This window comes from Chroicocephalus ridibundus, chromosome 4 (assembly GCF_963924245.1).
Source record: "Chroicocephalus ridibundus chromosome 4, bChrRid1.1, whole genome shotgun sequence".
In the NCBI taxonomy this organism is placed as follows: domain Eukaryota; kingdom Metazoa; phylum Chordata; class Aves; order Charadriiformes; family Laridae; genus Chroicocephalus; species Chroicocephalus ridibundus.
This window is the reverse complement of record NC_086287.1, coordinates 73346101-73372564: the sequence shown is the minus strand read 5'-3', so window position 1 is coordinate 73372564 and position 26464 is coordinate 73346101. Positions and strand designations below refer to the sequence as shown.

At 55.9% G+C, this 26464-nt stretch overlaps 3 protein-coding genes and 1 non-coding gene across 4 annotated transcripts; all 4 read left to right on the top strand.

Annotated features, from left to right (window-relative positions):
• Positions 1 to 3805: 3805 nt before the first annotated feature.
• Positions 3806 to 6248, top strand: LOC134514507 (C-signal-like). The gene is made up of 6 exons (XM_063332415.1): positions 3806 to 4099; positions 4467 to 4518; positions 4725 to 4912; positions 5277 to 5435; positions 5670 to 5789; positions 6048 to 6248. The coding sequence occupies exons 1-6, from the start codon at positions 3953 to 3955 to the stop codon at positions 6159 to 6161; spliced, it is 780 nt and encodes a 259-aa protein (XP_063188485.1). The 5' UTR covers positions 3806 to 3952; the 3' UTR covers positions 6162 to 6248.
• A 3141-nt stretch (positions 6249 to 9389) lies between these two features.
• LOC134514521 (C-signal-like) lies at positions 9390 to 11961 on the top strand. Its single transcript, XM_063332443.1, has 6 exons — positions 9390 to 9684; positions 10052 to 10103; positions 10310 to 10497; positions 10868 to 11026; positions 11384 to 11503; positions 11795 to 11961. The coding sequence occupies exons 1-6, from the start codon at positions 9538 to 9540 to the stop codon at positions 11906 to 11908; spliced, it is 780 nt and encodes a 259-aa protein (XP_063188513.1). The 5' UTR covers positions 9390 to 9537; the 3' UTR covers positions 11909 to 11961.
• Positions 11962 to 14526: 2565 nt separating this feature from the next.
• Positions 14527 to 22229, top strand: LOC134514863 (coiled-coil domain-containing protein 81-like). The gene is made up of 8 exons (XM_063333180.1): positions 14527 to 14635; positions 15493 to 15749; positions 16465 to 16550; positions 19124 to 19266; positions 19786 to 19909; positions 20690 to 20837; positions 21326 to 21558; positions 21674 to 22229. The coding sequence occupies exons 1-8, from the start codon at positions 14527 to 14529 to the stop codon at positions 21801 to 21803; spliced, it is 1230 nt and encodes a 409-aa protein (XP_063189250.1). The 3' UTR covers positions 21804 to 22229.
• A 2027-nt stretch (positions 22230 to 24256) lies between these two features.
• On the top strand, positions 24257 to 24328 carry TRNAH-GUG (transfer RNA histidin (anticodon GUG)). The gene has a single exon. It is a non-coding gene; the product is annotated as a tRNA-His (tRNA).
• The last annotated feature ends 2136 nt before the right edge of the window (positions 24329 to 26464 follow it).

Here is a 26464-nt window from a genome sequence, read left to right as displayed (position 1 = left end):
GCTCCAGGCAGTAGAAGGGAGAAGGGTAGAACCCCAGTCTTGGTTGCCACCAGGTTGTCCAAGCGAATGAAGTGTGCTTAATGTGCTGATACTATACCTGTGTGCAAAGTCTTATGAATAACAGCAGGGGAACTAAACAAAGACGTTAGCAGGGAACATTTTCCACAGGGTCCAGGAGGGGAAATGTTGGCTGTCGCCGACTGTGGTGGTGTGCTCTCCCTTTTTCCCCCCTTTCCCTCCCCTCGGCTCCTGCTCAAGCCATGGCCATCAGCGGGAGGTGTGATGAGTTGCACTTGAACTTTGGGGGATGGCTGGCAACACAGTCAAAACACTGTCTGGAGTGGGGACCTAGATATTTTCTTCCCATGGGAATGTGGCTATGGGGCAATTCTCTTACTCTAGAAACAGTGGCCGGCCAAGAGCCCTTTGAGGTCTCCTGCACAGCAGCGGCTGCACGCCAGGATCTCCCCTTGAGTGGGGACGCTCGCTTAGGGTTCTACTCCTCGGTGTTGAGAGATTCCTTGCCGCAACAGATTCTTGGTAAGTGAGTAAACTTTGAAATCTTAGCTAAGTGATATGGTGTAAGGGAGAACTTTGTAGAGTGGAGTTGATGGTTGGACTCAATGATCCCAAGGGTCTTTTCCAACCTAAACGATTCTATGATTCTATGATCTAAGGATTGATTGCACGTATATAATCCTTTAGACAGAAACCGTTGACCAAGTCTGGGACTAGGATTGGATCCGGCCGCACCACGACTCCTCTCTGAGAAGGAGTTTAGAAAGCCAGGGAGTCCTTTCTGAGCCTCATGACTCAACGGGAGGGTCTCCCTGACAGCTTCCTCTGTGCAGTAAATAATCAAGTGTACCCTGGCGTCGAATCTCATAAAATCACTGTCGCATCCACTAATAACTTCGTTAAATCACTGTTTATGTTAATAAATACTTCACTACTTCTCTCTTACGAGTGAAGTTAATCACTCCGCCCGCAACACCTGCCCACAAAGATTATTTTTCATTTGCCACGCCAGGAAGCTCGGTCTGTTTGTGTGCATTTCTGTCACCTGCTCTGGGATTTACACCGAGCGAACAAAATGGTAAGTTTTACTCCGAGGACGTGAAAGCAAACAAACATCTGCTGGCAAAGCTTGCTACGGAGGAAGAGCAAAGGCTGAGGCGGTCGCCAACCTGCGTGTTCCAGGGTCCGGGGGGAATTACAAAACCCCTCCGAGCTGGAGAGAGATGTGCGTGCCAGGTCCGGCTGGCAGAGCAGGCATATCAAAGGGTTTTAGTATCTCACGCTGAGATGCTGGGATGGGATGTGTAAAATTCAGTGTTCTCTCCAACAGGTACATGGTGATGATGATTCCAGCACCACGACAGCGGCAACTGCGATTTTCTGTGCTAAGGGTCTTGACACAAGCAAGCTTTGAGGCAGTTGACATTCCAGTCTCTCACAGACCCTAGCGAAAACAAAGCAGAGTTTTCCCCTGTGATTTGTGGCATGTCTCTAACTTGCAAAAAATCTCCTTAAAACACTGCTATTTGGTAAATATGTCTTTATATACATCCAATGAGTTTTTAACATATCTGGGAAAGAACTGGTGGCTATCGATGAGAATATTTCCCAAAGGCTTGATGTCCAGATCTACATGAGGTCCGTGTCGGTTTGATGAAACCCACTCACTCGCCTGTCCTGTGCTGGGTTAACGCAGCCCATGGCTGCCCGAGCCATGGTCTAGGGCAGAGCCTGGGGAAAGCAGGTAAGGATGGAAGGCTTGCTCCCTCCTGCAGCTGGACTACACCATGTCAGACCCAGCAGAGGCATGGTGGATGCTGCCACTGTAGCGGGGCTTTGTCCTTCCTTTGTGTGGGGCTGCTGGCAGCATCCTCCCGCTCTGTGCCAGAGCACAGGTCAGGTCCACGATTGAGCCCTTGAGTCAGTTGCCCAAGTATGAGATGGGGAGGTGAGGCAGGGCAGGACTGCCTATTTTGGTGGCACCATGGTGACCATGCGACTGGCCTGAGGTGCAGAGGGCTCCCTGGGACCAAACCTTGGCACAGCCATACTTTTAAGTAGTTTTGTCCGGGGGGAAGGTGAACACAGCGGTGATATGTGGCCAGCAGATCCAGAGAGGTGATTCTCCCCCTCTACTCTGCTCTCGTGAGACCCCACCTGCAATACTGTGTCCAGCTCTAGATCCCTCAGCACCAGAAGGACATGGACGTGTTGGAGCAGGGCCAGAGGAGGCCACGAAGATGATCCGAGGGCTGGAGCACCTCTGCTGTGAGGACAGGCTGAGAGAGCTGGGGGGGTTCAGCCTGGAGAAGGCTCCAGGGAGACCTTCCAGCCCCTTCCAGTCCCTGAAGGGGACCTACAGGAAAGCTGGGGAGGGGCTGTTTGCCAGGGCATGTAGCAATAGGATGAGGGACAATGGTTTAAACTAGAGCAGGGTGGGTTTAGATGAGACATTCGGAAGAAGTTCTTTACACTGAGGGTGGTGAGACACTGGCCCATGTTGGCCAGAGAAGTGGTGGAGGCCCCATCCCTGGAGACATTCAAGGCCAGGCTGGATGAGGCTCTGAGCAACCTGATCTAGTTGAAGATGTCCCTGCTCACTGCAGGGGGGTTGGACTGGATGGCCTTTAGAGGTCCCTTCCAACCCAACATATTCTATGATTGTATGATTCTGTGAGGATGAGGGTGCTGCAGTCTCAGAGCAGGACTGAGTCAGAAGCAACTGTGGGACTGAGGATGGCAGAGCTGGACCACCAAATGGGCATCCTTACCCCCCACCACATTCCCCCTGCCTGCGTTTGGGGAAGGTGCCGCTGGCAGGAGAGTCCCAGGGCTGCACGGGGGACTGCCTGCCTTGCGGTGTCTACCAGATGAGCCCCAGAAAGCAGAGAGCATTGGGGAGGAGGAAAGCAGCCGCTGCTGGAGGGCAAGGGCTCACTTGGCTTTGCAGCTGGGAGGAAGCGGCTCTGGTTAATGCTACTGCCAAGACATCCCGGGGGAGGAGATGACACATCAGCAGAGTCAGTGTCTCCATTGTTGCCCAGCAGGCCATGCAATGGCTCTGGGACTTGCCTCTTGAAAGCAACGGGTTGGCAAGAGGTTTCTGGGGATATGGTTTCACCCGTACTGCTGTGGGAACACATGACGTGCACGCACACCAGTCCCAGGCCTGCAAATCTCTAACGCCTCACTTGAGGTACTGGGCAGCACCGGGCTTCACAGCCGATAGCCCAGAACTGTCTGTGCCCCATGCCAATGAGCGATGTGGAGAATGGGGCTATGACCAAGGCATTTCTCTTTGCTGGAGAAGGTGCCGGGCACCTGAGTCCTCCATGGCTCTGGGCAGAGGGACCACTCAACTTAGCACTGCATCTGCAATGTGTCAGCCACACAGGTCCACTGCCTTCTGCCAGTAGACCATGCTGGGTTTGCTCCAGTCCACGAGTCTTTCATGGGACAATCAGAGAGTGGGAACCGGCTTGAAAGAGGCAAGAGCAAGGCAGAGAATGTCTGTGCACAACCATCTGTGGCACGACGTGGTATGATGTGGAAAGTCTGTCTAGCCCACAGGATGCTTGTGAAGCTGTCAAGCCCACCCAAGCCGTGGGACATCCCACATCCCTCCCACATGCTGCTCCCTCCCTCCTCACCCACAACAGATTCTCCTGGCCAGGCTGCTCAGAGATTACAGGGCCAGGTTTCCCAAGGTCAGCTGAGTTTGCCTGAAAACCCAAGTGACTTTTGCCCTTTGGTAACGCGGGCTGGCTCCCAGCCAGGAACTCTGTCCTAGAGTTCGAAGAGCTGGAGAGGTTGTAGCTGGAGCCAAGGGTTTGTTCAAGCCCCGAGCGGGTGGGGTGGCCGTGGAACATGCTATAAAGAAGCATTAGGGAGCTGAGCAAACAACGCAAGACGGAGCAGCAGGAGGAGAAGTGACATGGCAGGGCTTCGCGTCCGCTCCATTCTGGTGACAGGGGCCAACCGTGGAATCGGCCTGGGGCTTGTCCAGCATTTGCTGGAGCTGCCAGAGCCACCCCAGTGGGTGTTTGCGGGTTGTCGGGACCCCAAGGGCCAGCGAGCGCAGGTGAGGCTGGGCTGGGCCACGGCGGGTTGTGCTGGGGCCGGGAGCGCTGGGTGCCGGGGCAGCAGGTTGGAGCAGGGAGGGGCTTTGCCAAGGGCTGGAGCTGCAGCCGGGCACCCGCGGCACAGGGAGCTGGGTCGGGACGGCCGTGGCAGCAGCTGTGCCTGGCGTGCGTGGAGGGGATGGTGGCACGTGGCGTGCGTGGGAGGCTCGGAGCCCCGTGCGAGGGGAGCGGGGCAGCCGCAGCAGGGTGCTGGGCGCGAGGCCGGGCAGGGACGGAGCCGGAGCCCCACGGGCTTTGCCTGGGAAAGGCTGAGCCTCTGCGCAGCCCCTCCTGCCCCGCCGTGCCCACGCAGTCCCTCTCTTGCAGGAGTTACAGAATTTGGCCTCCAAGCACCCCAACCTGGTCATCGTCCCGCTCGGTAGGTGCCCCGAGGTGGGGTCCCTCGCCCCGGTTCCCCTGGCGTGTGGCCCGGGCGCTGCGTACACCCTGAGAGCCCCGTGCCTGGAGGGAACCGTGCCCACGGGCCACTGCCTGTGGGGACACTGGGTGCTGCTGGTCCTGGGGGGACACAGGGGACCCCTATCCACGATGGAGATGCTGACATCCCCTGTGTCGGCTCTGCAGAAGTCGCCGACCCCGACAGCATCAAGGCAGCTGCAGCCAGAGTCGGGGAGCAGCTGGGGGGCTCGGGGCTGAACCTCCTCATCAACAATGCTGGGATGCTGATAAACAATACACTTGAGAATGAGACACTGGAGAACATGACCCAGGTTTACACCACCAACACAATTGGGCCCCTGCTGCTGGGCCAGGTGAGACCCTCACCCCCAGAACCACAGCGCAGCTCTTGTGAGTGTCCTTTCCCCCAGAGCTGGCTCCCCAAACTGGGCTGTCCCGGGGACATGAAGGGACGGTGGCAGAGGGTCCTGCCCCTGCTTTGGGACCCGATGGGCTGTCACTTGGTGCGAAGTTCATGGAGCCGTGGACTGGAGCTCAGGAGCTGGAGCCTGGTGGGCTGCGGCAGTGGGAAGAGGAGGGAGGATGCTCCGGTGCTGGTGCCAATGTTACCCACTATGGCAGGAGCTGGTCCTCTCCCCTGTGCCACCTCCATGCACACCCCTGTTTTCTCTCATCCTCTCCCCTCCTCTCTTCTTGTCTCCTCTCCTCTCCTCGCAGGCGTTCCTGCCCTTGCTGAAGAAGGCTGCCCAGGGGAGCCCGGGCTCAGGGCTGAGCTGCAGCAAGGCAGCCATCATCAACATCTCTAGCATTGGGGGCTCCATTAAGGAAGCCTATTTTTGGGATCTGGCAAATAATCTCTCATACCGCTGCAGCAAGGTGTGTGATTTGCGGAATACGGGTCCAACCTTCTTTTCTCTGCAAGCAACTGCTCAAGCCCTCCAATGTCTCCCCGCTCAGCCCCAGCAGCTCTCTGCGCTGTAACTGAGCTCCAGGCAGTCACTGGATCCCTCTCATGGCACATTCCCCTGACTGGCCCCAGGTGGGCTCTGGCCGTGTCCCCTCGCAGCCCCCCTGCCCCTCCCACCGCCATCCTGCCCTCTCTCCCCGCAGGCTGCTCTCAACATGCTGACCAAGTGCCAGTCCCTGGGCTACCGCGAGCACGGCATCCTCTGCGTTGCTCTCCACCCTGGCTGGGTGCAAACCGACATGGGGAGCTCAGCCGGACGCACGGTAGGAGTTTCCCCGCGGCGGGTCCCTCACAGCCCCTCTGCTGATTTCCCCCGGGAGGGAGCCGCTGCCCGCAGCCCCCAGCCACGACCTCCCATCCCTGCCCGGGAGGCTGCCCCGGCCCCGGCTGCCCCCATGCCCTCGGCTCCCTGCTCGGCCCCTCTGCCCGGGGCTGCCGCCTTTCCCCTCGCCCTGTGGCGGCTCCTGGCCCTGGCTCGGCTGCTCCTCGGGCACGGGCTGCCTCTCTCCCTCTCCCCACAGCCCCCCCTGACAGTGGAGGCCAGCGTGCAAGGGATGCTGAAGGTGCTCTCCTGCCTCTCCGAGAAGGACACCGGCACCTTCCTGGACTGGGAAGGGAAGGTCGTGCCCTGGTGAGATGCCGGCCTGGCCTCCTGGCAGCGGGGCTCGCTGCTGCTGCTCCCGACGGCCCCCGGCATCAATAAAGCCCTGCCCGAGAGCCACCGTCTCTGCTGTGCGGCCACGCTCCTTACCCCGGGCTGTGGCGGTGCCCGCAGCCGTCTGCCCGCCCCACGGCTGTCGCTGGGTCCCCGCGAGGGACAGCCTGTGGGTGCGGTGGCAGCGCGACCAGCCTCTGGGGACATCCCCTCCAGGAGGCACCGCAGATGGGGCACAGCCCCTCTCCCGGCAGGAGAGAGATGTCCTGAGCATCCACAGGGCTGGTGACCATCCCGTGGGCTGGCTTTCACCCTGCCCAGCAGCGGGGCACCCCCAGGGCTGTGCTCCGCCTGGGGTGCCTGAGGGGCTGGGGTTCTCAGGGACCGGCTGCCCTCTCCCCTCAGTCAGGGGACGCTGGGTGGCAGCTGGACAGACGGACACACGGCACTCAGGCAGAATATGGGCAGCGAGTGCCAGGCTCGGCCGGGGCTGCCTGTCATGGCAGCCTGTCCCATCCCCTCCCGCTCTCTCCTCAGCCCAGGACGGGGCTGCTGGGGAGCGAGCCCCGAGGCCTGGAGGAGCCCCTGCTCTGGGGTGGTCCTGGCCCCCCAGGCAGGGCGGGGGGCTTGGGCAGGAAAGCAGCGGCCTCTGAGGAGGGGGCGGCACTGGTCCAGCATGGCTGGCACTGCCGTGAGGAGGGAGGGGAAGGGGAAGGGGAAGGGGAAGGGCCCAGCCCTGGGATGAGCGGCCACCGGCCGCTGTGCCTGGGGACATGCGGGGATGTGACGCTCGTCTGGGTGACCGCGCTCCCCATCCGGACAGCCTGGGGCCCAGCAGGCCTGGCCCCACACTGACATCTCCCCAGGCTGCTGTCATTTTCTCCTCCACGCCCTCCTGGGCCCGCTGTTGGCAGGGCTGCCATGGCCGGTGGTTCCCTCTCTGCCCCGGCACGGCTCCAGAGCCTCCAGCCCCATGTGCACAGAGATGCAGGATCCAGAGTGGGTCCTGGGGCTCCCGGAACAAGTGCCCTCCCTTCCCGGAGAGGGAGGAGAGCTGGTGGGGTGACCTGGTCCTGCAAACCCTTCCCTGCACAGCCCAGAACCTCCTCCCTCCCCATGTCGGTCTTCACCCAGCCTGGATGGATGGCCGCGCATAAGACCCCTTCTCTTGGAGCTCCACAGCCATGCACCTCGTCACCGTGTTCTGGGCAGCCTGGAAGAGGCACCGCCGTGCCAGCACCACACGGGGCATGGGTGGGCAGGAGGGGGGACATTTCCCAGCCAGAAAATGGCTGTGGAGGTGGGAAAAGGGACTTTTCCCTGGGGTAAAGCATCGGCACCACCTGCCTGAAGGGCTCAGTCCCGGTGCTGCTGTGTCGGTCTCGGTGCTTACGCTTAGGAGGACCAGGCAGGGGGTGGGTGGCCGGGGGTGGGTGGGTGCCCCCATGGGCTCCCCTCCATGGGCACAGTGCACAGCAGAGCGTCCCCAGCACCTCCCCTGGCACTTCACCTTGCTGGCACAGTACGGGTACATGGGGGCCTCTGGCACCCCGAGGCACAGCCCGATGGAGCCCAGTTTGGTGGAGACGCTGATGACCGCAGCCCTGAGCTGCCTCCTGGCCTCCCTGCTCCTCTGGGTGGGCAGAGGAGACCCACGGTCCTGGTCTTCCCCCATCAATCTGTGTCATTTGAGAGAGCCAGAACCCACTCAGCTGAGGCGACACTGCACATGGTGAATTCACAGATAGAATCATAAAATCATCTGGGTTGGAAGGGACCTTTAAGATCATCGAGTCCAACCAGCAACCTAACACTGACGAGTCCACCACTAAACCATGTCCCTCAGCACCACGTCTGCCCGGCTTTTAAATACCTCCAGGGATGGCGACTCCACCACTTCCTGGGGCAGCCTGTTCCAAGGCTTGATAACCCTTTCGGTGAAGAAAATTTCCCTAATATCCATCCAAAGCCTCCCCTGGCGCAACTTGAGGCCATTTCCCCTTGTTCTGTCGCCTGTTCCCTGGGAGAAGAGACCGACCCCCCCTGGCTGCACCCTCCTTTCAGGGAGTTGCAGAGAGCGAGAAGGTCTCCCCTCAGCCTCCTTTTCTCCAGGCTGAACACCCCCAGCTCCCTCAGCCGTTCCTCATGAGACTTGTGCTCCAGACCCCTCACCAGCTCCGTTGCCCTTCTCTGGACACGCTCCAGCCCCTCAGTGTCTTTTCTGAGGTGAGGGGCCCAAAACTGGACACAGCCCTCGAGGTGGGACCTCACCAGTGCCGAGCACAGGGGGACGGTCACTGCCTACCACTGCCTGGTCCTACCGGCCGCACTATTGCTGATACAGGCCAGGATGCCATTGGCCTTCTTGGCCACCTGGGCACACTGCGGGCTCATATTCAGCCAGCTGTCCACCAATACCATGGCATGGCATCCGGCCGTGTCAACTGACACTTGTCTTACTGATGAGGAGCTTCGGGCCTTGGCCCTTCAGATGAGACTACACAGCCTTCAGAGCCCCCTGAGCCCTGGCACACTCAAGCTTTTGAGACCAACCCTAAACTTTTGTCCTTCCTGAAACAAGCATGAGAAGAGTTGCAACATGGAGGTGCGATAACATGAGTTAATTTGCAAAGTGAGAGAACAGAGAGGGGAGATCCCAACAGCAGCGATGGCCCCCACATGTCAGAAGCTGTGGGGCAGCCACTGAGCTTAGTGCATCGCGAGGCAGCACCCAAAGGGATGGAGGCCGCGAACGGCAGAGACGTGATGTGCTGGCCACACACGTCCACTGCCTTCTGCCAGTAGACCACACTGGGTTTGCTCCAGTCCACGAGTCTTTCATGGGACAATCAGAGAGTAGGAACTGGCTTGGAAGAGGCAAGAGCAAGGCAGAGAATGTCTGCTCACAGCCATCTGCGGCACGACCTGGCTCATGGGGAAGCGGGACGGGACCAGCCTGTTTCCAGTGTTATGTGGGTACAATGTGGAAAGACCATCTTGTGAAGCTGTGAAGCCCACCCAAGCCGTGGGACATCCCACACCCCTCCCACATGCTGCTCCCTCCCTCCTCACCCACAACAGATTCTCCTGGCCAGGCTGCTCAGAGATTACGGGGCCAGGTTTCCCAAGGTCAGCTGAGTTTGCCTGAAAACCCAAGTGACTTTTGCCCTTTGGTAACGCGGGCTGGCTCCGAGCCAGGAACTCTGTCCTAGAGTTCGAAGAGCTGGAGAGGTTGTAGCTGGAGCCAAGGGTTTGTTCAAGCCCCGAGTGGGTGGGGTGGCCGTGGAACATGCTATAAAGAAGCATTAGGGAGCTGAGCAAACAACGCAAGACGGAGCAGCAGGAGAAGAAGTGACATGGCAGGGCTTCGCGTCCGCTCCGTTCTGGTGACAGGGGCCAACCGTGGAATCGGCCTGGGGCTTGTCCAGCATTTGCTGGAGCTGCCAGAGCCACCCCAGTGGGTGTTTGCGGGTTGTCGGGACCCCAAGGGCCAGCGAGCGCAGGTGAGGCTGGGCTGGGCCATGGCGGGTTGTGCTGGGGCCGGGAGCGCTGGGTGCCGGGGCAGCAGGTTGGAGCAGGGAGGGGCTTTGCCAAGGGCTGGAGCTGCAGCCGGGCACCCGCGGCACAGGGAGCCGGGTCGGGACGGCCGTGGCAGCAGCTGTGCCTGGCGTGCGTGGAGGGGATGGTGGCACGTGGCGTGCGTGGGAGGCTCGGAGCCCCGTGCGAGGGGAGCGGGGCAGCCGCAGCAGGGTGCTGGGCGCGAGGCCGGGCAGGGACGGAGCCGGAGCCCCACGGGCTTTGCCTGGGAAAGGCTGAGCCTCTGCGCAGCCCCTCCTGCCCCGCCGTGCCCACGCAGTCCCTCTCTTGCAGGAGTTACAGAATTTGGCCTCCAAGCACCCCAACCTGGTCATCGTCCCGCTCGGTAGGTGCCCCGAGGTGGGGTCCCTCGCCCCGGTTCCCCTGGCGTGTGGCCCGGGCGCTGCGCACACCCTGGGAGCCCCGTGCCTGGAGGGAACCGTGCCCACGGGCCACTGCCTGTGGGGACACTGGGTGCTGCTGGTCCTGGGGGGACACAGGGGAGCCCTATCCACGATGGAGATGCTGACATCCCCTGTGTCGACTCTGCAGAAGTCGCCGACCCCGACAGCATCAAGGCAGCTGCAGCCAGCGTTGGGGAGCAGCTGGGGGGCTCGGGGCTGAACCTCCTCATCAACAACGCTGGAATTGCACAGCCAAAGTCACTTGAGAATGAGACACTGGAGAACATGACGCAGGTTTACACCACCAACACAATTGGGCCCCTGCTGCTGGGCCAGGTGAGACCCTCACCCCCAGAACCACAGCGCAGCTCTTGTGGGTGTCCTTTCCCCCAGAGCTGGCTCCCCAAACTGGGCTGTCCCAGGGACATGAAGGGACGGTGGCAGAAGGTCCTGCCCCTGCTTTGGGGCCCGATGGGCTGTCACTTGGTGAGAAGTTCATGGAGCCGTGGACTGGAGCTCAGGAGCTGGAGCCTGGTGGGCTGCGGCAGTGGGAAGAGGAGGGAGGATGCTCCGGTGCTGGTGCCAATGTTACCCACTATGGCAGGAGCTGGTCCTCTCCCCTGTGCTACCTCCATGCACACCCCTGTTTTCTCTCATCCTCTCTTTTCCGCTCCTCTCTTGTATTCTCTCCTCTTTCTCCTCGCAGGCGTTCCTGCCCTTGCTGAAGAAGGCTGCCCAGGGGAGCCCGGGCTCAGGGCTGAGCTGCAGCAAGGCAGCCATTGTCAACATGTCGAGCTCTGCAGGCTCCATTGAGGAAGTCTATTTATGGAATTATGGACTTGTTGTCTCGTACCGCTGTAGCAAGGTACTGCCACACTGCGCCAGGCGTGAGAATAGACGTTTTCCTCTCCAAAGAATCTCACATGCCTTCCAACCTCCCCCTCAGTCCCTGCACCTCTCTGCGCTGTGACTGAGCTCCCATCAGCCACTGGATCCCTCTCACAGCACATTCCTCTGCCTGGCACCAGGTTCCACCTCAGAAGGACGTGCCGGGACGGGCCCTTGACTGGGCTGGGCGTCTGCACGGGGATAGTGCAGCAGCACCCTGTGCCCTGGGGAGCTGGCTCCACCTGCCCTGCCCTGTCCCAGCCGTGGGCTCTGGCCGTGTCCCCTCGCAGCCCCCCTGCCCCTCCCACCGCCACCCTGCCCTCTCTCCCTGCAGGCTGCTCTCAACATGCTGACCAAGTGCCAGTCCCTGGGCTACCGCGAGCACGGCATCCTCTGCGTTGCTCTCCACCCTGGCTGGGTGCAAACCGACATGGGGGGCTTAGGATCACAAAAGGTAAGAGAGCTTTTGCCCAAGGTCTGGAAGAAGCTTTTTATTTGGAAACGCAGAGCTTGCTGTGGATTGAACAGTCCCAGACACGTTGGGGTCTGAGGGAGCTCTTTGGCAGTTACCCTGAGCTGGAGGCACATGGGGGAAGAAGATGAGAGACAGGGAACTCTTCTTGCCCTGTGCTGGCCTCCCCTCGCTCACTTCTGAGAGCCCCAAGCCCCGAGCAATGGTCTTCTCCAGGGCAGACCTTAGCCAGGCCTTTGACTCATGGCCGTGTTTCTCCTTCTGCCCCTGCAGCCCCCTGTTACGGTGGATGAGAGTGTGCAAGGGATGCTGAAGGTGCTCTCCTCCCTCTCTGAGAAGGAGACTGGGACCTTCCTGAACTGGGAGGGTAAGGTTGTGCCCTGGTGAGACGCCAGTCCAGGTCCTGCACCAAGTTGTGCCTGTGTCTTAATAAATTTGCGTCTGTAAACAATAAGTAGCACTGTTTGAGCCTTCATCTTGGTCTCCTTTTAACTATCGTTGTGAGAGTCTTCACTAGTGCTTTGAGAGAACTTCTTGGACTTATTTCTGCATACAACTGAGCTAGGTTAGTCGAAAATTCTGATCTCCTCTGACAGGCGCCCTTGGCCATCATCCTGGTAGGGCTTTGATCCCTGGGGACAGATGGGCTCATCCCACAGCTCTCCCTCTAAATGGAACAACCTTCTGATGCATCGGGCACACCCCCCCCACCCCCAGTGAACCCTGCCTTGTTTCTAAGTACAAGGGCCGGCACAGCTCTGCTCCTAGTTGGTTCCTCTGTCATGTATGTCAGGAATCACCATTATCACCAATGCCCTCCAGCATGTTGCTTATGCCCTGCTGTGTCGTCCCTCCAGCAGATAACCACGGTGGTTAAAATACCCCATGAAAACCAGAGCCTGCAAACATGAGGCTCCTTCTGTCTGTAGAAGGCCTCAGGCACTTGTTCCTCCTGATCAGGCAGCCTACAGCAGACACAGAATGGTTTGGGTTGGAAGGGACCTTAAAGATCATCTGGTTCCAACCCCCCTGCCCTCGGCAGGGACACCTCCCACCACACCAGGTTGCTCCAAGCCCTGTCCAGCCTGGCCTTGAACACCTCCAGGGATGGGGAATTGACAACTTTCCTGGGCAACCTGTTCCAGTGCCTCACCACCCACACAGTAAAGACACTCACTACAGTGACACCCATCCCATTCTTCTCCTTAATCCTGACCCACAAGCTCCCAGCTGGCGCATCACCCATCCCCAGGCAGAGCTCCGTGCACTCCAGCTGCTCTCTCACATGAAGGGAAATCCCATAAAGGGGTCCCTGAGCCTCACCAGCGTCCCGGGACTGGGGATGCTGCTCTGTGTGTTCATCTCCAAGCCTTGTCTGTATCCCAGGATACAGCCCCCATGTGGGGACGCTCCCCACGGCTCTCAGTGCTCCCCCATGCTCTTTGGGGAGTGGGCAGTGAGGTGGGGATAGCACCCTCCCCTCCCTCTTGTAGGGCAAAACCTGGCAGGATCTGGGGGAGGCTAAGAGGGGGCAGGGGAGCCCTTGGAGCCCCTCCGTGACACGGTCTGGGGTCACAATGGAACATTCCATATCAGGACAGAGCTGGAGGCCCTTGGGTGAAGTCAACGAAGGAGGTGGAGATCGTGGAGGAGGCGTTTCCTTCTCAGCCTCCTGCTACAGAAGTTAACCCAGAGGGAAGTGGGGGACAAAGATGGAAAACCTGTGGCCAGATGAGTTTCCGACACTCAAGAAACTCACCTCTGCTGGTGAGGCTCACAGGAATTATTTCCTGGATGTTGTAGACAATTTTAGCTGTGAAAGTAACTGTGGAAACATGGGGGCTTTGCATGAGAACTGGACAGGGCTGATGAGTGCAACAGGAACCCTGTCTGATCATCCCTTCCTGGCTCGGGATCAGTTTGGCAGCCAGGACTCCTGGGTCCTCTTCCAGAGGACCTTCCTCTGCCCTTGCCTTGCTGGCCACTCCCCACATGGAAGCCCCTGGCATCAAGGGTTGCCGCTTGCCTTGCAGAGGGGATTGCCCGCCCAGAGCTCCCAGCCACAGTGGCCATGGGGAGCTGATGAGCACAGAGGGGATTGACAGTGGTCCCTGCAGGGGAGATACCTGGGGGTCCCCTGAGCCTCCGAGGAGGCCCCTGTGGGCACCACACCATCCTCTCACTGATGTGGACATCTATTTCCAATTTCGTACACCTCCTGCCATGTGGAGCACTTTACATGTTCTTAATGGCAGTGGCAATACGTTTCATCTCACTCGTCATCTCCTGAGGTAAGAGTGTGCCGAAGCTGATTAGGAGCATGACACATCTTTCGCTTGCTTTCCAGAGATCCTTATGATTTGGGATAGCGTGTCTGAACGCATGAGACAGCACTTGGCACAGGACAGGGTGAGTCTTGCATCCTCTTCTTCCCCTTGTGAAACCCTGAGAGCTTGCCTTGTCCAGACAATGCTGTGCCATCGAGTGCCATAGCTTCCTCACAATGAAAGCAGAAGCAGTCGCCCAGCAGGACACTGCTGCCAACAAACACAGCACAGACCAACTTCTCTGGTGCCTGCAATAAAAATCAACGTCCAGACTAAGTAGAAGAAAGTCTTAAGCACTTCCTGGGCCTTCTCTCATCTCCACTGCCGGAGGGGGAAGACCGTACCCTGGTACCTCTGTAAGGGTTTGTCCCTGTTGGAAACCCCTCCCGTTATATCTAGGGGAGGGACATTGACTCCACTCTCTCTTTTTACAATAGCTTTCTTTAGCAGAGCAGAGGAGAAAGAGCAAAAAAAGACCTGGAGTATGTGCTTTCTCTCCGAAGCTTCCTCAGTGTCCCATCTTGGGCTTTGTAGGCTCGGGGTGGGCAAGGCACATGGCAGCATTCCCATGCTCTGACAAGTCATTGGATACTTACAATTGTTCCTTCTTTTTACCTCCACTCTTCTCAGGGTGTCCAACTGTTAGGAATCGGGACATTCTATGTTCTTAAAGACTACATGTGCACTGTGAACAGTGAGGTTTCGCTTGTTCGGAGACCCATGTTTCATATGTCCAAGGTGGTTGCAGATGAATGCAACCTCAGATACGCTGAAGAAGACGTTCCTGGTAAGCAGACAGATTAAAACCTTTGCCTGCCCTTGCACCTCCCTCGAGGCGTATGCTAACCACTCTTAAGGCGTGACTGAATGGCTAAATATGTCGTGAGAACAACCTCAGCTCGTTCAAGCTGAACAGGTCATCAAGGGGCAATTTCTTAGAAAGAACAGTTGGGTGTTCTTTTCTTGATGATAAGCATTCAGCTGGAGGATCTCTTTATTTGCGTTCACACTTGGCTTCGTACCATTCACGGTTATGCAATTTTAGGACTACTGCTTTTGGACTGTAATTTATTGGAGCTGCTTTTCCTAAAGAAACTGAGATAAAGCTCATGCTCTGCCTTTATGGTGCTGCTCATCTACTTGTAAGGGCAGAGGCCAGAGTTCTGGGGCTGGATCTTCCATGACTTCTGAGCAGTGCAGGTGCAGGGTGAGACGGATGATGCCGTGGGGCAGAAAGAGATTGGGTTTGTGTTTGGAGGGGTTGTTCTCTTTCACATAACCCCACCTTTCATGTGATTGAAACATCAAGTGGGTGCAGGGGTACGAGGGGCAGGGAGACAGAAGTACGCTGCTGTGCAGATGTTGCGTTTTGTCCCTCCGTTGCTTCTCCATGAGTCTAGCAGAGACTTATCTGGAGTGCCCTGGGTGTGAGCACGCCTGTGGCCAAGCACCATAGATTTCATCGTGGGATCTGCACCCATCTCCCCGGCTCTCCCACAAAGTGTTCGTCCCCCGAGCACCCTTAGAAGCTGCTAGCATGGGACTGTGCTGGAGCAATGTCTTGCCTGAAGCTGCTGACAACTTCTTGGAGCCTATGCTGTCCTGCTGCAGAGGTGACTTTGTTCCTTTTTGTCTGTTCTCTAGCTGATGTGACAGTCGTCCCTCTGAGGTGTGAGGAGCTCTCCGCCTGTGCCCAACTACCTTTTACAATGGTGCAATGTTGTGTATACGAGACCGTGACATCATTGTTTCGGGCCATCTCTAAAAGACAGGACACGGACTTTATCTTCAAGGCCATCGGCATTCTTTCCATACGAAACAGGGAAGTTACTATGAGATTTTTTGATGACTTTCTCCTCAATGTGGATGGCTCTGAAAAGGTGCTGGAAGCCCTTCTCAGTGTAAGTTGATCCCTTCCCCGTGCTACACCTTGTCCTTCTGGACATCTGTCAAAGAATGACTGAACTGGTTTCCGGTGGCCTGTCTGGACCCTCACGGCCACTGGGGCAGTCATGGTCTACAGAATTGCCAACTCCGTAGTGTCCTGCTGTCCTAAACAGCAGTCCAGCTGACGTAGGAGAATCCAGGAAGCATCACCTATAGTTAGATCAAGGCTCTACCTAGCCCAGCATCCCACGAGAAATTATAATGGTGGGGCTTTGATGGGTTCAAAAGTAGACACCATCTAGAGACAGAGTCCAAGACACGGGGATGTGCCAACTGCATGTCCCATTCTACTTCACCCCTCATAGAAAGCCAAGTTTTAGTTTCCCTGTGTGTTAAGAGCCTTGGGTTGATATTACTGCATTTGAATCAACTTCTTAGACCATGTTTGGCATGCTGGGGCAGCTGGCACAGCAGCTTCAGTTTCCCATATTCCTGTTGTGCACCTGAAAGACCGCGGCTTGCATGGTGCAAAACATGGCAATGTTATTGCTCCTTGTGACTCTGAGCTGTGCAGCTTCTGCCTGAAAAGATGAGGGTCTCATATCAGCCAAAAAACCCTTCTTTATAGGATGTCTGAGTGGCCCTTTCTTTACTGAGCAGACTAAAGACTGTATAAACAAGGTAGAAATGTGCCTGGAATGCTCTCACATATCTCTGTCTCTGTTTCAGACCCCAGAGAGTAGACATCTGGTGGCATCAAGCAGAGAAAGTCATGATTTTCGCGTGGGTCCTGGTGGTGTCTTTGTGTTGCCACAGTACGTTCGCTTCTCGTTGGTTGAGGAACACAGGCAACATTTTCCATAAGGTTTCCCCTGATTGAGCTCTTTCTTCTGGGTGCAGTTTCAAAATTGAAAGATCCCAGAATTTCCTGCATGTGGATTATACAGGAAAAGTGTCTCTGAGTGGGTACCAGATTCATACAAGTCCTAGGTTTGTGACATAGCCATACCTTTGGTGAGACAAGGGCCCCTAAATGCCTGCTTCCCGAGTCCCTGGGGGACAAGAGGAGTGATTTCTTCTATAAGTACGTCAGGGATAAAGGCAAGACTAGGGAAGATGTGGGCCCTCTCCAGAAGGAAACAGGAGACCTGGTCACCCAGGATATGGGGAAGGCTGAGGTACTGAATGACTTTTTTGCCTCGGTCTTCACCGGCAAGGGCTCAAACCACACTGCCCAAGTTGCAGAAGGCAAAGGCAGGGGCTATGAGAATGAAGAACTCCCATCATTGTGGGAGAAGATCAGGTTTGAGACCATCTGAGGAACCTGAAGGTGCATAAGTCCATGGGATGAAATCCATCCACGGGTCCTGAGGGAACTGGCGGATGAAGTTGCTAAGCCTCTTTCCATTATATTTGAAGAGCTGTGGCAGTCTGGTGAAGTTCCCGCTGACTGGAAAAGGGGAAACGTAACCCCCATTTTCAAAAAGGGAAAAAAGGATGACCTGGGGAACTACAGGCCAGTCAGTCTGAGCGGGGCAAGATCATGGAGCAGATCCTTCTGGAACCTCTGCTAAGGCACATGGAAAATAAGGAGGTGATTGGCGACAGCCAACGTGGCTTCACCAAAGGCAAGCCACGTCTGACAAATTTGGTGGCCTTCTACAATGTTGCCAGAGCATTGGTAGATAAGGGGAGAGCAACTGACATCATCTACCTGGACTTATGCAAAGAGTTTGACACTGTCCCGCACGACATCCTGGTCTCTAAATTAGAAAGGCATGGATTTGATGGATGGACCACTCGGTGGATAAGGAACTGTCTAGATGGCTGCACTCAAAGGGTTGCAGTCAACGGCTCAATGTCCAAGTGGAAACCAGTGACGAGTGGCGTTCCTCAGGGGTCAGTACTGGGACCAGTGCTGTTTAACATCTTTGTCGGTGACATGGACAGTGGCATTGAGTGCACCCTCAGCAAGTTCGCTGATGACACCAAGCTGTGTGGCACAGTCGACACGCTGGAGGGAAGGGATGCCATCCAGAGGGACCTGGACAGGCTTGAGAGGTGGGCCTGTGTGAACCTCATGAAGTTCAACCAGGCCAAGTGCAAGGTCCTGCACTGGCTCGTGGCAATCCCAGGCACAAATACAGGTTGGGCAGAGAATGGCTGGAGAGCAGCCCTGAGGAGAAGGACTTGGGGGTGATGGTGGATGAGAAGCTCAACATGAGCCAGCAATGCGCATTTGCAGCCCAGAAAGCCATCTGCATCCTGGTCTGAATCAAAAGAAGGGTGGCCAGCAGAGTGAGGGAGGTGATTCTGCTCCTCTGCCCCTCACTCCAGGTGAGACCCCACCTGGAGTATACTGTGTCCAGCTCTGGAGCCCTCAGCACAAGAAGGAAACCGAGTGTTGGAGTGGGTCCAGAGGAGGCCCCGGAGATGCTGGGAGGGCTGGAGCCCCTCTGCTGTGAGGACAGGCTGAGAGAGTTGGGGAAGAGAAGGCTTCGGGGAGACCTTAGAGCAGCCTTCCAGTCCCTAAAGGGGGCCTACAGGAAAGCTGGGAAGGTACTCTGGATCAGGGAGTGTAGAGACAGGACGAGGGGAAATGGTTTCAAACTGGAAGAGGGGAGATTTAGATAAGATATTGGGAAGAAATTGTTTGCTGTGAGGGTGGTGAGCCCCTGGCCCAGGTTGCCCAGAGAAGCTGTGGCTGCCCCATCCCTGGAGGTGTTCAAGGCCAGGCTGGACGGGGCTTGGAGCACCCTGGTCTGGTAGGAGGTGTCCCTGCCCAGGGCAGTGGGTTGGAAGTAGGTTGGAAGATCTTCAAGGCCCCTTCCAACCCAAATCATTCTGTGATTCTGTGATTTCCCCTCCTGTGCTTGAGTGAGGTCCTTTGAAGCTCTGACCTGAACTGGGGCTGCTCAGTATTGGCCTTAATGGCCATGGGGATCATGGTTATGCATTACAATGTCCTGATGTGAGCCTGAGAGGGCTGAGTCCTGAGGGCTGAGAGCCTGAGCAAGAGAGCTGCAGGACAGAGTCAGACTTCAAAGCAACTTTGGACGGTTGGGTAAAGAGAGAGTAGTCTGTTCGCCGTGTCTGTGAACAGAGGATATGAGAGATGGTCTTCAGTGAGGGAGTCAGCTTTTTCAGAGTTAGGATTGGGAAGTCCCGGAGCAGACTGGTGGGACCTGTTGCGTGGTCCAAAGCCATGGAGGTCTTGATTGTGTTGCTCTGTTTCCTAACAGAGCTCTCAAGGATGTTGCATATTCTGCTTTGGAAAGCAGCAGCCTTTGTGAGACCTTCTCAAGCCTCTCCACGACTGCATTGCTAATAGAAGATGCAAAGGGAATGTGGTAGCCCTTCCTTCAATTTGGCATCTTCTCATTTCCAGGTTTGATTTTATGCTTCCCCCTAAGAAAGAAGCCCTGGTTCCCTCTGTAGAACCTCTGAATGATGCAGAAGACAGGGAGGTGGAGGAGGAAGAGAAGGAGGAGAAGGAGGAAGAAGAGGATGATAAGCAAATTGAGCCTGATGGTAATGTCACATCTGACTTGTGACAGAGTTGCGGGGGAGATGGGCATGGGTGCTTGTGTGTGGGTGTTCCTTTAGACCTCAGCAGTAGGTGGTTGAAGATAAGGACAAACCGTGGTGCCCTGGAAGGGAAAGCTGCATTTCTTGTGCCTCACTATACACAGCAAAGCTCAAGTCACCTGCTATGGAAGAAGAGCTCACGGCAACACACTTCCCTGGGGCTCTATCCCCTGGTATATATTGCAAGATGCTCCTTCACTTTAGAATACTCTGCCTTGAGCTGCCAAGGGTGGAGGGGTCTACTTCTCCCACAGATCCTGTGCACTTAGATGTGGGGAGAAAATTTGCCTGGAGATGACTTTTAAAAGGCTGTTAAGCTGTGCCAAATACCACCTAGAGAGAGAGACCTCTTTGAGATGACGGCATCGAGGGAATTGGATTGTTTTATCAGATGCTGGAACTGATCTGCCTGTCATTCTTGTTAAATAGCCCCCAAAATGCTTTCTGAAGAGTCTTGTCTAGTTTCAGAGAATCCTTCTACTGAACGTCTCCTCTCTCGAGGAAGGCATTCCCGGTCTCCGTCCGCAGTATCTGGCCTGAAGAAAGGAAAGAGGCAGAAAGGCAAAGGAAAAAGGTCACCTGGCAGGTGAGTCTCCTGGGGAAATGGATGGGGGTGCCCCTGTGCTCTTGGGTTTCTTGAAGGAGTTGTTCCCTCTGTACACAGTGTTGGTGGTGTCTCTGAAGGATTGTTCAGATTTGTCGTGGGGACTGATGTTTGTGTGAAAAATTACTCCAAGAGCTGAGGGAATTTTTCTCCTTCCTTTTTGATGTCTATGAACCTCCTCTCATTTCAGTGTAAATGATGCTTTTTATCAAAGAAAAACGAAATTCAGAACATCCTCCCCCAGCAAGGCAGAGCAGTGTCTGTGTTCACTGTTTCCTACCTTGGATTCAGTCAACTGGAAGACTCTGATTTAATTCCAAATCTGGTGGTCGGGGGGGTTGTCTGGCACAGGAGGAGTGACAGAGAGAGCTAATTGCCAGCATTGCTTTTCTCCCTCAAACGCTTCCTCCTTCTCTCGCACTGGGTGTCCCCAAAACACGACCTTTAGTGTGTGACCACCACAGAGCAGTTTGCAGGAGGAGGGTCATGGTCCCTCCAGGCTCTGGTTATTGCAAAAGTCGCTATTGTTCTCTTTGTTCCCTCAAGAAGGGGACCACATGTGGACGTTACAGCTCATGTCCGTGCTACAACTCAAGGTTTTCTTCCTCCACCATTGACACGAAACCAAGTAGCCAAATACATTTAAACGTCCAGCAGAACGGCCATCTGCTGCAGAGACTGGAACTAAGCTATTTGTGAGCACAAGGTGGAGAACGGCCTCATCCCGTGCTCATATCAACTCACCCTCTTGGGTATTTTCAGCTTTCTGCCAAGAATTCAGGAGAGTTTCTTGGTGGCAGAAAAGGATGTCAAGCACAAGCAAACTCCCCATGTCAGACCTCAAACCACACTTCCCGATTTGAGAAGCAAAATGAGGACCTCCCGGCCTCACCAGGAAACCAGTCTGCAGGTCAGAGTCTGGATCAGCTCTGGCAGGGGCTGAAATGGGATGTGGGTGGAGGTGCCAGGGGACGCTGGACAGGGTCATTGAGGGCTCTTCATGCCCTCGGGGCCTCCAACTCCTCCATCTTCATGGCTTGGTGATGCGCTCTGACCTGCTGGAGGATTTCATCTCATGGTTCCTGCTCTGAAAAATGGCCATTCTCTCCCCTCATTTACCTCGTCACAAGTGATGTCGGCATGAGAGTGTGTGGCCGGTGGGGAGCTGATGTCTCCCCCATCCAGAGGGTTGTTCTAGGGTGATTCTCCTGGTTCCTTTGCTACAGCTGCAGGTCCCTATCCAGGGCAATTCATCTCATGGGGGTTTCTGAGGGTGGAGAACACCATGCTGGAGGGCTGCACAAACCCTGTAGCCACTGGCATCTCCACTACTGAATGTTCGGAGCACCTGAGGGAGGTGAGAAGCCTCCTAAAAATCATCCTCTGGTACCAATGCAGGCTGGGTGGTCTCATGAAACACTGACTGAGATTTGGCCACCCTCACCGCTGCCACCGACTGGGAAAGAGGAGAGTACTGCTCCCTTCCTGCACAAAGCCATGGTGAAGAGGAAGCTGGAAGGTCTGCAGGGGCTACCCAAACTCCATGTGCCCACCAACCTCAGCCTGGGAAACTTGAGCAGCAGCAGCTGTCGGAGATGTGAAGAATTCCAACTCCTGAGCTCTGGCGCTGGGTACGGCATCCTCTCTTTCCCCATGACCTGGCTTAGACCCAGCTGCCTCCAAGTTGAAGGCAGGGGGAGGCAGGAGGGTCTCAGCCAGAAGATGAGAGAGACTTTTCCCCTGCAGCCAGCTTTCCATGAGAGCAAACTACATCCTGCAACTCTTGGAGACTTATCATATGCGTCGGGAAGAGTGGAGCAGGAGAGTAGAGCTGAATCTGCAGAGGAATTACGAAAAGGATCGTTTATTCTGGTAAAACTGTCCAGCTGTGGGTGGTGTCTCCCCATACCCTGCAGTCCCCTTCCCTCCACAACCAGGAGCACCCAGGTGAAGGGTGTCTCTCACTGGGATCCCTCATGGGAAGGCAGCAGGCTTGGGAGGTTGGCACCTGGGATGAGGCACCCTGCCATCCAAGGGCCAGCTGTTGAGCACTCCAGTGGGATTTCTAGGTGGGACCAGAAAATTGCAGGTGGCCAAAGAGGCACCCGTCTAGTTTTCTAACTAGACACCAAGATGCCTTGCCCTGTGGGTCGATGCCGGTTTGATCCAAAGTCTCATCCATTGCCTGACCCATCCCCAAGCTGACTGCCTGCACGTGGGACCTTGTCGTTGCCTTGGACGTAAGGTCCTGTGTCCCGTCATAGAAAGTATGGAAATGCCAGAAGAAGCAGATCCCATAATATCCAGCCTGTACTCTTTCTGCACCCTCCTCCCTGTGCAATAAAACCAAACTCTTCCTCCTTAACACTGCAGCATTGGGCGGCAAATGACTCTCCGGGATGCAAGGGAAAGGTATCTGGACTTCTGGCAGAACAGAGAATATGTGAATACGACAAGTAAATCTGTAAATGTGGTCCTGAGCCCTACCGGGAAAGGAAGGCCCCCCCATCTCGGTTTCTTCTATACTCCTATTAAATCTGATCTCCACCTCTCTTTTGGGTGGCTGAAAGCCCTCTTCCGAGCTGGTGTGTGGAGCCAGGATGGGCTCTTGGTGCTGTGTATATTTCCATGGGGCACACGTGGCACTGGGGACTCCAGAGATGTCCACGGGGGCTCTGGGACTCACTGTGGGGCTGATGGATTGGGGTGAGGGACGGGCACGCTGGGGCCCTGGGGGCCACGCAGGGCTTGGGGGAACCAGGGATCACCCACCGCATACCCTGTGGTGCATGGAGGGATGGGGAGGAAGAGGCAGTGGGATGGTGCCCGCAGGGCTGTGGGCTGCCCGGGACATGGAACAGGGAGGTCTTACCATCACCGAGTCCTTCCCTCTCCGCCAGCACTGACCCTAACCCGCGCCAGGGCAGGAAACACCAAAAGCAGCTCTGGAGTCCCTAAAGCACCCTTTTGAAGGCATAAAATTGTAGGGGGAACATGGAGAGGATTCTTTCATCAATAATGAATACAAAGGGTGTGTTTTAACATACTGATGGAGAAAACAGGACCCTCAACCGTGCCCTCCACCTCGGCAGAGGGTGGTTCCAGTGCAGGGCACGTAGGACCATTTTGATGTCCCTGTTTGGACACCGTGGGTGTTTTGGGAACCTGTGAGTATCAGCAGGGAAGAGAAAGGCAGGGGCAGGACGGCTCTGGGAGAGCAAACTCCTGGCCCTCCCCAGCTTCACCAGATGTGAGGCCATTTTGGTGTGCCCAACTGAGGAGAAAGCCCCAATGGGGGAGTGAAGGAAGAGGGGATCAGACTGGCATTGGATCCATCTCTCCTGGCCAATTTCTACCCCGGGCCATCTCATACCACCCACTCACCCGCTCTGTGGTGCAGACTCAGTCATAAAGAGGCTAAAAAGGACAGAAAATTAGGTTTCCTCCCCAAACCAGGCAGGAGCAAAAAGCCTAGAGGAGGAAAGAGTAAGCAGCACTGACCAACACACCCCATCCGCTGGGCTACTAGAGGGCAAAAATGGGATGCAGGAGGATTCAAAATGTCACAAAAGGAGCCGGAGGGGTGGTTTTGGGTGAAAACCAAAGGCTGAAAGGCAGACCTCAGTGTCAGTGCAAGCGCTGGAGACATGAGCCTGGGGGACAAGAACCCGAACTGAGGAGCCCTGCAAGGCTGAGCCCGGCCAGGAGGCTCAGCCCAAACGCGCCGCCCGCCCTGGGCTTCTCTGAGGGATGCTGCCAGGGAAGGATTCCTCTGCAGGGACCACGGCCAGGCAGGGAGGTGGCGGTGGGGCCCCAGGGATGCGGGATGAGGAGCCCTGGGGATATCCCGGGTTAGCCAGACCCCCTGCCTACAGCATCCCTCGGCTCCCCATGGAGATCCTCGTGCCATTTGCTGTATTTTAAACTGAATTGCTGCAAACTTGCATCACGCACTCACGACGCCGTGAAACGACCGAATTACGTAGCTCTTTTATAAGTCCGACTTAGCTGGAACTGTTATAACTCTAAATTTGCCGTATTATAGCGTGATGCCCCCATGGCATGATATCTCTTCCACAGCCCCATCCTTTGCGGCAGCCTCGGTCCCCGGATGCCGTGCTGGCATTGTCAGCGTTTTGCACAATTTAGGGCCGCGTTCCCCATCGCCGAAGCTCCGAGCAGCAGCAGCATCCAAGCATCCGTGTAGCCGCCTTAATAATAAAACAGCGTGGTTTTTGTTCGCCAGGCCGTGCCGGGCACCCTGTGCCAGAGGAAAGGACGGTGCAGTCACTCTCCTCCCCGTGGTCCTGGTGTGTGGCGGGACTTTCTGCTGTGATCGTATAGTGGTCAGTACTCTGCGTTGTGGCCGCAGCAACCTCGGTTCGAATCCGAGTCACAGCAAGGCTTTTGCAAATCGCCTCGGGCGTGAAATAAAGCCAGGCTGGAGACGGCAGGGAGGCATCCGCCAAGGGAACGCTGAGAATTTTTGAAGAAATCGCCCAGCTTTCCACACCTTTCCCTCACCCTTCCTCCCAGTTTTGCGAAAAGAGGAGCAGGAGACACCGTGGCCACCCCGCAGAGCGAGAAGAGGCGGGAGGCAGCAGCTTGCTGCCCCAGGTGCAGCTCTGGAGAGCTGCGAGAGCTCCCTCCTGCCCTCCAGGGTAGGAAGGATCTGCCGCAGCGACCCCCTGAAGAACAAGATCAAGATGATAAAGACCTGCTGCTGGTGCTCCCAGCTCCTGGGGAACAGGATTTTGGCTGCAGCAGCTCCAGGGATTCTTTCACGACAGAGACAAACCCCATGCAGTGCCGAGGGATGACCCGGACACACCGCGGGTCTGGGAACGGGGCATCCCATGGGCACCAAAAGGCAGGTGGAGATCTCTGGGGTGCACCAGGAGGTGCTTCAGCTTGAGGAACCTTTTTAAACTCAAAGTTTAAAGTCTTTACTCTTCAGAAGCCTTCAGACCATGGAGGCACGCCGTCTGCTTGGTCGTGGTGCCCTCTCCTGACAGCAGTGAGAACTCACTCTGGAGGGCAGCTTTCAAAAAATGAAAATTACAACGAGCTGCACAAAGTATCACACTCGGGGCTCAGCTGGTGAAGAAGACGCTACCCAAGCAGCGGGTTTCCATTTATTCTCCACTACGGGGGTAACTGAGAGTAGCAGAGGGCAGCCGGCGCCCAGGCCCATCGGCTCGAGGGTCTGCAGGCCTTGTACATGGGAAGGGGAGAGGGAGGCATTTTTTTTTTTTTTTATTGCATAAAATAAATAATTTCTCTTTCATACCTTATCCACAGCAAGAAACGGAGAGCAAAATTTGTTGTGCGTTTACCTTTCGGATTTGCAGTGTATAGGGCATTACTTGCCCGACTCCACTCTTCTCCGATCTCCATTTACTCTTTCACTTAAAACACATACTTATTTACTCAAAGAAAGCTCAAAAAAAAACCAAACCAAAACAAACGTTTTCCCTTCTAGAGGTAATACAGAAGAAAGAGAAGAAAAACATGTAGAGAAGTCATCCTTTAGCAAGGGCGGTACCTGTCTGTCCTGGGTTGAGGTAGAACAGAACCAATTCTCGGTTCAGTAATTTTACATTTCGGTTAAGTCTCTTCTAACTAAGAAGCACACTCCTACACGGCTCAGAAGCAGAAACACAAGGAACTACATAATTTCTCCATCCCTCTTTTTTTTTTTTCCACACACCCCCTCAGAAAGTCAGTTTGGGGTATAAGGCCATTAAGCTCACCTGAAGAATAATGTTCTGTGCTTGGGTAAAACGGATGTATGTTCAGGTTGAAAAATGTCAAAATCCCAAAGGGGATATTTTTCATCCAAAATTGCTCAATTTGCTGTTAAAAGAGTTTATCTTTTTCAAAAATAACCCGAAGTGTAGACCCACTCACACAGGGCGGTTCAGGGCCTGGCTGAAGCGGTGTGGTGGCCCCACGGGGCACTGAAGCCTCTGCTCTCGCATGAACCACCTTCCCTGAAAACCACGCGGGGTTTTGCTTTGGTTGGAGCGGGTTCGGGATGACAGGCGACAGAGTCGCAGGTTGGCTGGGGCTGGAGACCATCCGGTCCAACCTGCTCAAGCAGGGCCACCCAGGGTCCAGACAGCTTCTGAATAGCTCCATGGAAGGACACTCCACAACCTCCCTGGGCAACCTGTGCCAGTGCTCGGTCACCCTCGAAGTAAAAAAGTGTCTCCTGATGTTCAGCTGGAGACCCCTGCATTCCAGCTTGTGCCCATTGCCTGTGGTCCTGGCCCTGGGCACCACTGAAAAGACCCTGGCTTTCTTCCTAGGAGACATGCTCCAGTCCCTTCATCGTCTTCGTGCAGAAAAAGCAGGTTTTAGCAGGAACCCAACATTTGAGGGAGCTGCTGGAAGGTTGGTTTGGTTGTCTGAACACCTTTTAGTGAGGAAAGAAGCAAGGGAGACAGATTTTGGTGTTTCTTTGTTCCCATCTTAGTTGTCCCAGCAGGTGAAGGTACCAATCCTGCCCCTGGGCTCCATAAAGGATAAAGCCTT